This window comes from Sebastes umbrosus, chromosome 5, assembly GCF_015220745.1.
Source record: "Sebastes umbrosus isolate fSebUmb1 chromosome 5, fSebUmb1.pri, whole genome shotgun sequence".
NCBI lineage: Eukaryota > Metazoa > Chordata > Actinopteri > Perciformes > Sebastidae > Sebastes > Sebastes umbrosus.
In genome coordinates, this window is record NC_051273.1 from 17,095,804 (window position 1) to 17,111,376 (window position 15,573).

At 40.4% G+C, this 15,573-nt stretch overlaps 1 protein-coding gene across 1 annotated transcript; it reads left to right on the forward strand.

The window, feature by feature from the left end:
* The first annotated feature begins 8,690 nt into the window (after positions 1-8,690).
* Positions 8,691-13,223, forward strand: ccl44 (chemokine (C-C motif) ligand 44). The gene is made up of 5 exons (XM_037768864.1): positions 8,691-8,948; positions 10,557-10,686; positions 11,379-11,526; positions 12,722-12,800; positions 12,890-13,223. Exons 1-4 carry the CDS (start codon positions 8,885-8,887, stop codon positions 12,758-12,760), a joined length of 381 nt encoding a protein of 126 aa, XP_037624792.1. The 5' UTR covers positions 8,691-8,884; the 3' UTR covers positions 12,761-12,800; positions 12,890-13,223.
* Positions 13,224-15,573: the final 2,350 nt, after the last annotated feature.

A 15,573-nucleotide genomic window follows, 5' to 3' on the forward strand; every position in this document is an offset into this window, starting at 1 on the left:
AGAAGACGTGAAAAACATGAGTGAATAAATCTTCCTCAGGAAAGACGACGAGAAGTTTCTAGATGAGATGCAAGCACACTCAGTTGTGAAATCACATTATTCTATATTAGCTTCCTCCTGTACAGCTCAAGTGGATCATTCAACGTTCTAAACTAAAGTGTGTCAACACCTCTGTCCAAGGTGCTGATCCTGGGACCTCCAGGGATGCAGGAGCTGTCCAGGGTGCTGCCCTTGTTGACACGTTTAGAGGAAGGCTTCCTGCTACTTAAAATGTAATCTTTAACTGACTGGATCTGCTGAGTTAAACTGATATTACTGTAGGAAACTTGGCAGTAAATTCTGCTTTTTTTTCCGCTTGTTTGTTTATTGTATCATTTCAGAGCTCCACTAGTATTTTCTTTTCATCTTGGTCGTCTCAATGCTGATATGTTGCTGTTACCTACTCAGTGCTGATTTGAATTTGCTGCCTGATATGTCAACTGGAACCAAAAGACACTGACACAAAGCACGTGTAAAAAGGGGAAAATATGACTCGGAAAAGATTTTAAACTATGTATACATTTTTACGCTTCAATATTGGGTCTTAAAGTGAACCCACTATGTGTTTAATTTTGCTTATAACGAAAACGTATAAGGCCCTTTGGATTACTTTGCACTGTTGAAAGGTGGAGCCCCGAGGATGTTTACGGCCCTGGTTGCAGACACTAATCCCTATTTTTGATGCCAATATTATTCTAATGTAGTTCATATGTTGTGTATATATTCATTAGGTAACACTTCATTTTACAGGTCAACAAATTTCATGGTAATTAGGTGATAATTAGCAAGTAACCTATTTGAAATTTGTTTGGAATTACTGCTAAATTACCCCAATATTTACCTCAAAATGTATAAAAAATTACTTTGTTATAAACATCATTTAATAATTATATGCTAAGATAGCATATAATTGTTAAAATAGGGCCCTTAGGCCTGAGAAGCAGCTGTGCGCTGCTCTTCATCGGAGGTGGAAAACCAAAACTAATAGAAGACACTTCTGATCAGGCACTAATCTCACCATTGTGTGACTTATTGTCTACACAGATGTAACCTGGTAGCTAAATGTAATGATTCAGGGAGTTTGTAAAGAAATTTCAAAGAAGTTATTTGCTAATTATTATCCATTTATCAGCAGACATGGAAATAAAGCATACCAATTAACTTTGTGTTCTTTCCTTAATTAAATAAATTACCAGGTATTGGTAAATAGCGGAATATAATTATTAAATAATGTTTATAATAAAGTCATTTTTGATGAATTTTCAGGTAAATATTGGGGTACTTTGGCAGTAATTCCAAAGAAATTTCAAATAGGTTACTTGCTAATTATCACCGAATTACAATGAAATTTGCAGACCTGTAAAATGAAGTGTTGCCATATATTATAATAGTTAAAAAAAATAAGATGACACTATATGAGATGAGGTTAGTTTTTTAACAAACACATAATATATCAAATATTTGATAAGGGTCCCTTAAATTTGGTTGTGTCCACGATATGTACAGAGTGGGACATTAGTACAGTTGGAAAATACATTTACGTTAGTGCTCACTGGTGGACAAACTATGTAATAGCAACACCAAATGACTGCAACATATCTTTGGCATTTCTGTACTGCTATTTCTTTTTGGTCGACATATTTGCTAAGCTAATAACCTAATATCAGCCTGGCCAACATCAGGCAGGATCTATTTTTGAAATCATGGTATATTAGATCACTTTATTTACTGTTACTAACACTAAATCTTTTGGAAAAGTGATCAAATTATAAATATCATGTCATCACTATTTGTTTAACGCTCCATTTTCAGCCACAGCAGTACATTACAGTGGCCATGTGGTGAAATGGTGAAGGTTAAATGTCTTGCTCAACACGGTGACTGTTGTACGACACTGGGAAAATCACAGAGCTTCTAGTTTGCATTAGGAATGTATCTGAATCTCTCTAGACCTGAGATGTGTGTTGTTCTTCCTGGCAGCATTTGTTAAACACATCCAAAAGGGTTCAGTTTCACACTCTAGGCACAGTCAAGACCCCTTGAGTTTTTGCAGCGGGGATTTTCAAAATAAATGCCTGAGTGTGTTTAAGCTGATTTTCTGGGTTTAGTGTTTCGGCGAGTAATGAAACAGAGCTGTGAGAAGCACAGATGTTTGGTTCCAGAAGAGCACCAGTCAACTCCCTGCAGAGGAATGCCTGACTGGCACAGGGGAACACGGAGTGCTCTTTTCTAATAAAATATAATCACATGTCGAAGGATTGGACATCATTTTATTTCCACAGTCAATAAAGACATTCCATTAAGGAAATCTCATGTGAAAAGAAAACGTGGAGCCTCCCCTTGCCCAGAGTAGGACATGAACAGTGAATCTGAGGCTGGCCGGCCTGACCTGGTCCTTCTTTAAATTGATAGGAAAATGGCATGACAAAATAAACTTTTACACTTTGTTTAGTTACTTCAAATAAACCAGTAAAAACAAATTCTAATGGTAATCAGATCACAGGTACAGATTAGAATAAAATGATTTTACCTTTAGATAAAGTACAACCAGGTCTTTACACAAGTCGTGAACATTTCAGTTTAAGATCCTTGATGTTAAAGGAATAGTTAAACATTTTGGGAAATGTGTTTATTTGCTTTTTTCTGAGAGTTAGTTGAGAAGATAAATGTCTGTATGCTGGATATGATGCTAAAGCCAAAGGGAGATTAGCTTAGTTTAGCATAAAGACTGGAAACAGGTGGAAACCGCTAGCCTGGCTCTGTCCAATGGTTAAACAAGACCAAGGCTGCAGTCAAATAGTCCAAATGTCTTTTCCTCACCACTTTTCCTTGACCTCGATGGAAAACGTCATGAGGTGGAGGAAAGGTGTGAAGGAGAACTCATAAGGATTTAGGAAAATACAGCTGCGATGCTAAGAGAACATGATTATGTGGCTTCAAATGTTGCTGGCGCAAGGAAAAGTAGGACGGCATTTTCTTCTTTCCTTTCGTAAAGGACGGTCCGTTGTACCCTTTGCTAAAGGAGATAAGAAAGGAAGCATTGAAGCTCCTTTAATTAGCATTTAGAGAATTCAACCAGCTCATCATGGCTGCCACTTAACACTCAGTTAGGAACATTAAGCAAAAACACTATTCAACCGCAGCCTGATGCCTGATTTATACTTCTGCGGAGAAGCTTGCGCAGATCTACCATACAGATGGTTCGCGAACAAGCCCCCAGGAAGAGGGCACTCTAATAACCCTTATTTAAATCATTAGGTTCTTGTTAAGAATTGTTAATAGGCTTATTTCAGTTTGGACCAAAGTGGTGGACTGAATGACCGACAAACAAACATTGCAGGTCAAAAAAATCAGCCTATCGGCACCTCTAAAGTTCACATCTGGTTTGTTTAATCTGTTCAAAAACTACAGGAAGTTACGAGCTGGAACTATTCCTTTAACTGGGATAAGAACATCTTATAAATCATTACCAGATCATCTTGATGTCTTTAGCACAGAAGAGAATGACAAAAATGTGCTGTTCATCGTTCTGCATTCCTACAGCTTGTTGTCCGTTTCATACGCCTCCCTGTTTGCCTCGTTTCAAGGATCAGTTGAGGTATTGCCCCCCCGCATTTTATCCCTCGGAAATCCCGTATAGGTACAGTAAGATCTCTTAGGCTGCATATTCAGCGCAGTGAGCCGAGCCCTCCAACATCTGCAGGAGGCCATACCGACCCTCCATATATCTCGGGCCCTCCACCCCCTCAAAGAGGAAGACATCACCCCGCCAGCCCCACTTTCCACTGCTAGTTTGTGAGTCCGCACACCTTGATAGGAGATATTTTAATTGCTACAAAGATATGCAGAAAATGTATCTGGCTCACAAGCCGACCTGTAGTCATGTGGAAGGTATGTTTTTGCAGCTGACATTCCAACCTGATTTCTTGGGTCAATTTCTTGAACAGTTAACCCCACCTCCAACACACACACACATGTATACACATTTTTACCCCAACCTCACCCTTCAGTGCACAGACTGCATATTTTCTCATCCAGGATTTGGATGTGTGTGCCCATAAGCGACATATTGTTGCCTTATTGTCTGAATATTTCTTCCACCAAGTGTTTCAGGAGCCAGAGGATAATTTGTTCACTGTTAAGATCTGTTTAACCACAGGAACTTAGGCAAGCCCATGTTGATCTACCCTTACAAAATGTGTCCATTACATGTCCCACATTAGTGTCTAAAGCAATATTTCCTTGCATGAGGTGACTCATGTTCCATTATTGCCCTGCCAATGTACTTAACATTTGTTTTTTTCAAGAGTACAATGTGTCCAAAGCGTTTAGGCTAATGAAGTGTGATGTATTGTTTTAATTTGTAAGGTTAATTTATGTATTTTTTTAACCTTATAGGGACACTTTTATAGCAGTTTTCCACTCAATTTGTGCAAAATTATTTTTGTAGTTTTAGTGATTGTAAGTCATGTAAGATTTATGTTGCATTCCTGTGCTATTTTATCTCGGTTCTCCTTGCAGATAACTGGCCAACATAAATAATCAGCCCTGTCTCCTAAAAAATTATGTTCCCATACAACGAAACGGCATGTCAGAAGTTTCCTAGCATATCTAAACCATCTACTATAAATGTCAGAATTTGGTGTCAATCCAACAGGAATAACTTGAGGGAAGATACAAGTTTCTCCACCTTCCAACAGCAGCCTCACTAGATAGATCAGAATGAAGTGCATCCACTACATTTTTACTGACATTCAAGGATGCAATCATACAAAATCCCAAATGTTTGCATATTAGTTGTCATTCTGAGAAGACTTACAGGAATAACCGAAGAGGAAATTATGTATTGAATCCGGATGAGTGGCGGACTAGAACCCTAAAGCACGACACAGAAGCAATCAATGTAACAGGAAGGTTCAGCTTTACTTACTTAGCTCAAGGCAGGTCAGGATCAAAACCAGGAAATCACAAATCCGACGAGGGGCAGGCAGGGGAATCCAAAGTCCAAGAATCAGGAAAAATGAGTTTAAACAAGCAAAACTCAATAAATGCCGGAGGCAATGAGACAATCTGGCAGAGGAACAACGGATCTGGGCCAGTATATATAGAGAGAGTGGCTGATGGGGGAATGAGGTGCAGGTGGGGAGCTCAGGTGATGGGAAGGAGATAACTGGGGAGTGGCAGGATCTGAAACAACACCAGAACAGATGAAGAAATAAACAGGTTTTGAACAAGCGGCGACCTTCGGTACTGAGAAATGAAACCAACGCAGAAATGCCCAAAACTGCAGTTCTTCAAAAGGCCACTTGAGGCTGGCTCCGAAAGTGAGTCAATCCCCATAAACTCCCATGTAAGAATGCCCGATCTTTATCTAGAAGCTAGGCTGTGTCATCACTGCCAAGATGGCGATGACCGGAGCCGCCCACTTTGAGCGTCACAATGGTTCTTCAGAAACCTATGGGTGACATCACGGAGACTACGTCCATATTTTATACAGTCTATGGTTTTGAACAAACTGGTAATGTGTCTGGGGTGACCTGGTGGTCTAAGGGGTCTAAGGCGCCGACCATGACCCACAGCGTTCCCACTTCATGGCGGTACACTTCTGCATCACTGCAGCAAGATAAACCACTGGAGGTCAGCAAAAACAAGATTCAACCATAGACTGTTTATAAGAAGTGGGCGTAGTCACCGTGACGTCACCCATTGGTTTGTGGACTGCCGTTTTGAAGCCTCGAGTTCGGCATTTTGGCAGTCGCCCTGCTAGCTATTAGAAAGAACGCAAGTTTAAGGCACTTCTGCATTGGCTTCACTTCTCAGACCCGGAGGTTGCCCACTGGATTCAACTAATGTTAAGTTGCTCTTTAAAGCTCTTTTGAAAGCCAAATCACAATAAAACACATTTTCCCCACTTAACGCCATTGAGCGGCAATTCAAAGCTATAGTAAAAAAACATATTGTAAACTGCTGAGTTCTGTGTATTATCAGTACCCAGGACATTGTTTCTCAACTTTCTTGATGAGTTGTTTTCTGTCTTTGAACACCATAAATGGCATTCCATTCACCTCTATTGTATTTGAGAGGTATTGCAGTTTCACTGTCGAACATATCAAAACATTTACATTATCTGAATGGCAAGTTTGTACTAAACATAAGTTCAGGGGATTTGGGTGACGAGATCCTTTAAGGACATGAGAATGAGCCAACCCTGTCTTACAAAATTATGCTCTCATACAACTAAACTGCATCCTCAATTATGTTTCGAGGAAAACTAATTTTCTCCAGGATTACAGTCGCACTTTGAAACAGGAATGAGCAGTGCTCCAAGCAAAAGGCAAATAAATAGAGACATTCAAACATTTCCTGTCCACATGGTCTATGTATTATCATATAATGTGTATCAGACCTGCTAGAGTTGACAGAAACACAAGTGTCTAAGAATTACAGCTCAATTATAGTTATTAATTAGCAAGACACATTAAACACTAAGTCAATTTATTGTGTCAGCAATGAGATGTGGCAACATTTGTCATACCTAATCACGCCTTCGATCAATCATTTTATACACTGTTGTTGTTGGCGGCATCGTCTGACTTTGGTATCTGTGTTTGTTATTTTTCTCTACCACAAGGTCGGATCAAAGGAATATCTTGAAACAGATGCAGGCCGACATCAATTTCTCTGGTTTCTCTCGGTATAATCAGGTCCTGATGTTTTCTGTTGAAGCCTCTCGGTAATGGATGTAGATGCTTGACTCTCCGATAAAGCCTCCAGCTTGTTCTTGTGGTGTCCATTTATGGAAACCAAGTAACAATTTTATTATGATTTATGGTCAGACGAGGAGAGGCTGCAAAGACATATTAAGGGCATATTTTTCAAACATCTGAATCCCTTTATTGGCCAAATATATTACATTTACTTGGTGACATTGGTGCATTGGCATGAGCCAAGCCATAAAAAAAGAAATAAAATTTAAAAAAAAAAGGGTGGAATCAAATAAAGCCTGGGCCCCGGTTTCATATTGGCTGCCAGATTTCCAAGTTTGTTCTGTAAATTAGAGACACGATTACAAGAGCCAAACAAAAGAATATAAGATTTGTCTTGGTTTGTTTGAAGAATAATTTGTGACATTCAGCACAGGCTTTAAAGCTAGGGTTGGTTATCTTGAGAAACTAGTAAGAGTACGCTAGATTTTTAAAAGTATCCAACCGAAATATCCAGCCCTGTGTTACCAACTCTTTTCCAATGAAAGTAACGAGCAGCACTAGCTCCAAAAGTCCGTAAATCTAGCGAGTAAGTCCACACCTCCAAAATGATCATTATGAACATAAACAACAAACATGACTATTATTAGTACTCACAGCTGTCAAGCTAGCAGCTTGTGAAAGGCTCTAGTGACGCGCAATGAGTGCACGGGCAGAGTGCATACAGGTAGACAGATAAGTGGCAGGTAGCCCATCCAATTATTTAATTTGGCCCGTATGAAATGATTGGACGGGCTACCTGCCACCCATCCCAGGCTTATTACAGCCTTGCGAATGCCGCAGTTTTGTCAGAGCATTTGATTTATTGATTGCTGTCTGGATGTGAAGAGAATTTCAACAAATATAACAAAAAAATGTTTGAAGAAGATCACTAACCCTAGCTTTAAAACAATAAAAGAAGCTACATCGTGAGTTTAAAATCAAACATGCAGCGGTGTGTCATCAGCATAGAAAGAAAGCATTGTTTTGACGATTACCTGAAATAGTGGGAGCATAAAAAATTTAACACAGCAAGAGGCCGAGGACCGCACTTTGTGGAACACCACTTCCAAAATGTGCAAATAAAGAGGGGACATAATCCATAATGAGCAAGCAAACTTTTTTCATATAGTATAGCAATTTTTGATAGATAAAGGATACAGAAGAAACTGAAAATACAAGCCACGTATAACCCACAAAATATGAGGTATAAAATCAACAGAAAGTCAAAGAAAACAAATGGGTCTTGAGAAGCTTTTTGCGGGAGGCTATTCAAGAGTCAATAACCATAAAAGCTCAATTACAGGAAGAGTTAATGGTACAAGAATAACACATACTGTACATATAATAGTACATATCTACAACAGGCATTTTTTTAAACCATGATTCATTTATACAGGTTGTCTTTCAGGGTTGAGTTGAGCTAATAAATTCAGTTTATCGCAGTTCCTAGGTGTGTTTGGCATTTTGTCTGGAATCCCACAGAGAACATAACTCTGCTGCAAGACTGATCCAGATGCACGAGACAGACACGCCTACTGTTCGGTCAGAGAGTTTCCACAAGTACGTTATACAGCTGCAAAACCAGGGTTAATTGGATATTATTTGGAAAGGATTTTTGTGCCATTTAAATAAAATGCCAAATCAGGACTGATCATGTAATCTGAAAGCCACAGGGTGAATTCTTGTTGCTTTCACCCATAAAATCTGTTTCAGTGTTTCAGGGGAAAATGCATACAAGACAAGAGAAGGATGAAGGAGGAATTTAAAGCCTCAAATGAGACAAATGAGGCATGCCACTCTGAGTGAAAAAGCAGGAAAGGAGAAATGAGTGAGAGGTGAGATGAGTGTGAGAGAAAGAAAAAAAAGAGGATGAGGGAGGGAGTTTAGCTGAGCGTGAGAATGACTGAAAATGGATAAACAGAGGGTGGGAGGGGGAAGACGGTAAGACAGAAAAAGAGAGGTGGTGGAAGTGAGTGAGTGAGAGATGGGCAGGGAGGTATAAAGAGAGGGAGGGAGTAATATAAGAGAGGCAGCCATAGAGGGAGAGGTGACAGAGTAGATTATCCTCCTCTCCTCTCCTCCTCTCTGCCAGCCTCATCATGTTCATGCTGCAGATGTTGACTGTTATCTCTCTGACTGTTATTCTCCTGGCATCTGTGGAAGGTAGGACACAACCATACTTACTATGTGTGTGTGTGTGTGTGTGTGTGTGTGTGTGTGTGTGTTGCATGGGTTGCATGCACCCTGCAGGTGGACTGTGTAGCAAAGGGAGCGATGGCGATGACAGAAAAAAGGAGAGAAGAGGGATAGCAGCAGCAGCAGGAGCAGCAGGGAGGGAGGCATGGATGTAAACAGAGGGGCAGAACGCAGGAGGATCTGAAATCACACAACACTCATAACACAGAAAGAAAGCAACTGTCTCAGGGCTCAGCATGCGTGACGGTGTCGCCTGGTCTGTTTTTTCAAATGTTGTGAAAGCGCTGGAAGTGCAGTGACGTTCCCGAAGGATGGATTCGAACATCATCTGTGGCATAGCAAGAGCAGCACTGTCCTATTTTACAGCTCTTATTGCTCCTGCTGCTTCCATCACACTTTAATTTGTTTACACATTTGCTTTGGATGAAAAAGGCATCATGGCACACCCTCCACACCAACACACACACACACCCCTCCTCTCTTTCTCTCACTTTCTCTGTCTCTCCTTTCACTGCCATGGTAGCATGTTTTGCAGCACAATGGGATGCCATTGTAATTCCTCTGACATTCTTGTGTGTGTGTCCATACGTGATTGTGTGTGTGTGTGTGTGTGTGTGTGTATGTAACTGTAGAGGGCATGTGCACATTCTGCAGAACAGATAATGTTTGGCTTTAAGCTGTTTCAGTCTTTGCCAACATCAGAATATTGACTTCACAGTGTTGAAAAATTGTGATTCTGTGCAAATGTAAAATGTTTCTAATGTTAATGTTATGAGTGATAATATGCAATAATGCATACTGTTTGAAACTTTTGTCGCTGCCATGTTCAATGTCCCGTCCTCACTTGAGAGAACTATTTTCACTCTGAGATCACCTGGTAAAGTAAAGCTAAAATAGAACCATAGGTGTGAAAAAGAAGGCAGTAGGCAAACATAGTTAATTGAGCTTAAAGACGACCTATAATGCTTTTGTGCTTTTTCTCTTTTCTTTAGTGGGTTATTTAGTATTTTGTTTAGTCTGTAAAGTTACAAAGCTCAAAGCCCACGCCAAAGGGAGTTACTCTCCCCCACAGAAACACTGCTCCTGAACTGCCTGAAACGCCTCCCTTGAAGTCCCACCTTTTTTTTAGTAACACGCTGATGTCACCAAGTAACACATTTGCATAATACCTGCCTAGTGGCTAGTTTGGCACACCCTCAAACGAAGCTAGTTAGAGGGGAGCTGAAGCAGAGTCTGAAGAGTTTGATTCGGTTGACCAATCACAACAGAGTGGGCCAGCTGACCAATCAGAGCAGACTGGGCTTTTTGAGGGGGGCGGAGCTCAAACAGAGCATTTTAGACAAAAGAGGTGCTTCAGCACAGCCGGTATGAGAAAAACAAAGTGTTTTGTGAACATTAAAGCATATAAACATGTTCTAGTAGCAACCCAAAGTACAAGTATGCACCTGAAAATGAGCATAGCAGATCCTCTTTAACACCAAGGAACTTTAGTATAATACTGTCAATTTGCTTTTGTTTGACACCCTTTCCTAATATTTCTTGCTCTGTTTTCTCTGTGTCTGTTTTCCCCCTTAGGTAAAGGCGTGCAGATGCAAAGAGATGTCCAGTGCTGCATGTTGTACTCCCAGGGCAAGGTGCGTACCAAAGATGTGTTGCGGTTTGAGGTGCAGACGGAGGGGCCCGACTGCAGTATACAAGCCATCATGCAAGTATTTCAACTATCCACTCCTGGAGCTAAAGAGCACACAGCGATCTGCAGGCATGGAAAATATGCCTCTCGTTATAGAGGAGGGCAGAGCCGGGCTGAGAGGCATTGTCATCTTTCCAGGTCATGTTGTTATGGCAGGGCTCGGGGCTGCATTTGCCAGGGAAGTAAGAAAGGAAATATGTGGGAATAACAAGCCATCCGAAAATACCTTCCGAGCCAGCTGAGCCCTGCCGCAGCCATTCAGTCAGAACAGCAGGGTTTAGTTAAGTAAACCATTCTGCATTGTGATACCTATTGTTTCCAGCGGGCCAAGAGAGAAATCTGATGTAGCCGGGGAATGAGGAGCTTGCTTTTTCATGCGGTCCAGTTAACAAAAACATAGGATTCTTACACAGTTTCTTTTGGTCCTCTCTATTTCAGTGGTTCCCCAACCTCTTTTCTTCAACTTTGCTCACTTTTGATCACAGTTTGACTTCTTTCTACCAGAGATATTTCCAGTCACCTTACAAATCTCTTCTTTCCTTTGGGCTCAAACTCTGCTACACTTGACAGACATCTTTGTAGTCCTCCACATTATTGCTGAATCATTGTTTTTTTTTTTGCTTCCAGAAGATTAAAATTTGGGGGTTTGTGCAGAGCCTTGCACTGCCGTCCTGTGTTGTGTAATATGAATTGTGTTCTTTTCATAGTCTTTACACGAAGAAGGCGGTGAAGTGTGCAGACCCCAGAGACCGGAAGGTGAAGAGGTTGCTGAGAAAGCTCCTGCAGAGACAGAGAACCAAGGCCCACCGAACCATGTGGCTCCTTCCACATGACAACCTGCCCGTCATGTCAGAGGTACATGACACAACCTCCAGCAGTACACTATACTGTACGATATTATCAGGATACTAAGGTCACGATACGATCTTATTGCGATTTTAAACATTTTGCGATATGCCAGCCCAGTTGCACAGCGGTTTGTGAAATAGTCACAAAATTGAATGTATTAATTTGTGTACATAGGCACGAATTTCAAATTTTTTTCGTGATGGTCAGCATGAAATCAATTTGTATGTAACTTCCGTACTTAAGTTACAACACTTTCGGAGTTATTTTAATCCAAACCGCGATCTTTTCCCAAACCTAACTAAGTAGTTTGTTGCCTAAACCTAACTAAGTTGATCTTTTCCTAAACCTAACTTATTAGTTTTGTTGCCTAAGCCTAACTAAGACAATCTTTTCCTAACCCTAACTGAGTAATTTTATTTTGAAAAGTTTGCAGTGGAAATTGACACTTTGTCCCGTGTTGCTGGATATTCAAAGCACGAAAAATACTTTGTTGAAAGTTGTGGTGAGCGTTACGAAAAAAAGGGAAATTTGTGTCTATGCACACGAATCAAATATAAAGATAGAATTTCGTGAATATTTCACAAACTTCCTTGAGACTGTGTTGGATATGCTGAGTATTGCGATTTATTGAATTGTTCAACTGCAAATTATGCAGTTTGTCAACATCTGTTTTATCTAAGAAGATAAAGTTTTCACTCTGTTCATCTCAGTTTTCATTCACATCATTGAATTGAGGTCAGAGGTCAAGGGACCCCTTTGAAAATGGCCATGCCCAGTTTCTTCTCGCCAAAATGTAGCATAACTTTGGAGCACTATTTAGCTTTCTTCTATTGATTCCTTAGGTTTTTTTTTAATTTATTATGATACCACTATCTTCATTAGCTTTAAGACTGAGCCCGCTACAACCTCTGAAAGACAAAATAATGGAAGGTGCGCCATCGAATTGTTAAGACGTTAATAGTTTATATAACAAAAGATTGATATTTGACGTCCGTGTATCGATACAATATTGCCACACAAAATATCGAGATACTATGATGTATTGATTTTTTCCCCCACCCTTACTATTCTCAATGTTGAATGTAATGAGATAAAATGTAATTAAATCATATTGATTCAGCCAAAAGAAGCCAATGTGATCTATGATGCTTGAGATATTGAGGGAGATTTTCATGTTGTTTCCTCCTCTTATGATCATCAGGACAAGAAAGATAACTGGGCGGTTCTCAATGTGGAGTGATGGAGCGCCGTCAAATATGGAGGAAAACTCATAGTCATAAGTACGTTCTTTTTCAGTGCAGGGTATATAATGTATGAAAGTACCTCTCTTAAATGTCTAATTCCCATGTTTTTGCTTACTTTTCTACAGGCCAAGTAAACTTTCAGCGGCTCGTCATCTTTACACGGCGCAGCTCGCTGACTCTCCAGTCGTCTTGTGTCTCTCTCTATCTACACTATCCGTCTCCCTGGGACCAGACCTGGGACCAGCAATACATATTTAAATGGCTTTAGATATTTAAACATGAACTGTGTTTGAAATATTCTCAAACACGTTGGCTGGAACAGTCGAGGAGTATTTACTTGTAAGATAAGTTGAATTGAATTTTTTTTTTTTTTCTTTTTTTTTAAATGGCTAATACTGTTATTTGCCAGAATCTGCCTGGAAGTGTCTCCCTCTGCAACATTACTACTCGTGGCTGATGTGAAATCAGTGAATAAGGTGTAATTAAGCAAACGAGCAGTGATATTTATAGAATATTGTATATCAGCAAGATACTCTCTATGCTTATTTGTGACTTGTATACCTTCAGTAATGTGTTTATAAAACTGCACACAGTTAAGTAGACGGGGTTTCGTCTGAGTGTGCAGAATATCGGGGAACATCTCTCTAATATTGATTTGCACTTTGTTTGGTTTAATCCAGGTCCCAGTTGTCTTAAAGTTTAAAGAGGACCTATTATGCTTTCGTGCTTTTTCCCTTTCCTTTAGTGTGTTATCAATTTTTTTTGTGTATGTAAAAGTGTCCAAAGTAACAAAGCCCAAAGTCCACGCAATAGAGCGTTACTCTCCCCCACAGAAACACTGCTCCTGAGCTGCCTGAAATACCTTGCTTGAAGTCCCGCCTTTTCTTCCGTAACATGGTGATGTCACCAAGTAACACATTTGCATACCTATATAGCAGCTAGTTTGTCACGCCCTCAAACAAAACTACTGTGTGTTCCAATACCCGTACTACCGTACTATTTAGTGTGCCAAAAAAAGATTTAGTATGTCCCAATACATAGTATGCCAAATGCAGTATGCCAAAAATACCAGAATGTCCCACTGCATCCGGTCGCATTTTGCAGTATGAAAGACAGCGTGCTTTTCTGGCTATTCTGACCCACAATCCACTGCGGAACAGATATATGAACAAGCGGGTCAAAGTTCAACACACAATATTATGACGAAGTAGTATGCATGCAACAGTACATACTTTGTAAGGGCAGCTGCAGCATGTACTAAAAGTAAAAAGAAAAAGTATGCGATTTGGAATGTAGCCCTAGTTAGAGCGGAGCTGTAACAGAGTCTGAAGAGTTTGGTTCAGTTGACCAATCACAACAGAGTTGGCCAGCTGACCAATCAGAGCAGACTGGGGAGAGAAATTAATCTTTTTTTTTTTCTTTTTTTTTTACATTAAAGCATGTTAACATGTTCTAGTAGAAACCCGAAATACAAGTATAAACCTGAAAATGAGCATAATAGGTCCTCTTTAAAAATCCTTCTTCAGGCTTTGCCCTGATGTATTTGACTGTTAGACAGGTGAAATCAAAGTGGGATCAGAGACAAGATTTCACCTGGATACAACTTCCTGTGTCGCATAAAGAGCAAATGTCCCTGATATTTTGTCCACTTTGTATATTGACTGTTTGTAAACTCAGCATGAAACCCGAGTCAATCTTTTAGGCCCTCAGGCATCTACCAGAGATTTAAATATCTACGCATTTGCAGTTTACATTTGTCTTTTCCACCAATAGTCCGTCACTAAACTATGCCAAAGTATTCATGATTCAAATCACCACATGGCAAGGCTGTTAAAACTTAGAGGGCTCAATTGTGTGTGAAGCACACAAGTATTGTATTGTAGAAGAATGCACTCTATGTTAAAACACAGTATCTCAAGTGAACTATTTTATAAATTAATCTGAAATAATAACTGGAGCTGCCTCACTTGTCTTTTTTCTGGGTATCTTGTGTGTCTGCGTGTCTTATTTACTACAAAGTGCACTTCATTTAGCCATGCTGTCTAGCAGGTGAGTGTGAGGCAGCAGGAGAAGGACCCAAATGCAGATAGCGGTGGCAGATTGGGACAGTTCAATGATTTATAAAGGTGCTAAATATGACATACAGAGCATTAATATAGGAGCAAACAACAATTTGCTATGTAAAGATAAAGAGGAGTAATGTCTACCTGAACAGTGAATGAAGTCGCTCTCCCTCTGTCGCTCGGCGTCCTCGTGGAAGCGTAGCACCCGCCCTTCAGGTAAATGCTGTTAGCTCCGTCAGCACTGTTGCCTTTGTTAGCACTGTTAGCACCGTTAGCTGCGAGCCATGTGGCCATGATAAGAGCCATTAAGAGGCACTAGAAAGGCCCACAATCCCATATTTAGCACCTTTAATGACCAGTTGAAGATACAAAGAAACAGGTACAGGTGGCGCAAAAGCAAAGAAACATGGCAACAAACAAATTACAACGATCTGACAACACTGACTGGGGAAAAGGGGCGGGTATATGTGCTGACAAGGAAGTGATGTGGAGGTGGGTGGGGAAACTCAGGTGAGGGCAATGAGGTGATCATATTAGCATGCTGGCATTAGCATTTAGCTCAAAGCACCGCTGTGTAGCCTCACAAAGCTGCTAGCATGGCTGTAGACTCTTGTTTAACAGCTGTTGTTAGGAACCACAGACTGTATATAAGAAGTGGACGTAGTCACCGTGACGCCATTGGTTTGTTGACTGCCGTTAGCCTGGAGTTTGGCATTTTGGCCGTCACCATCTTGGTTTTCTTGCAA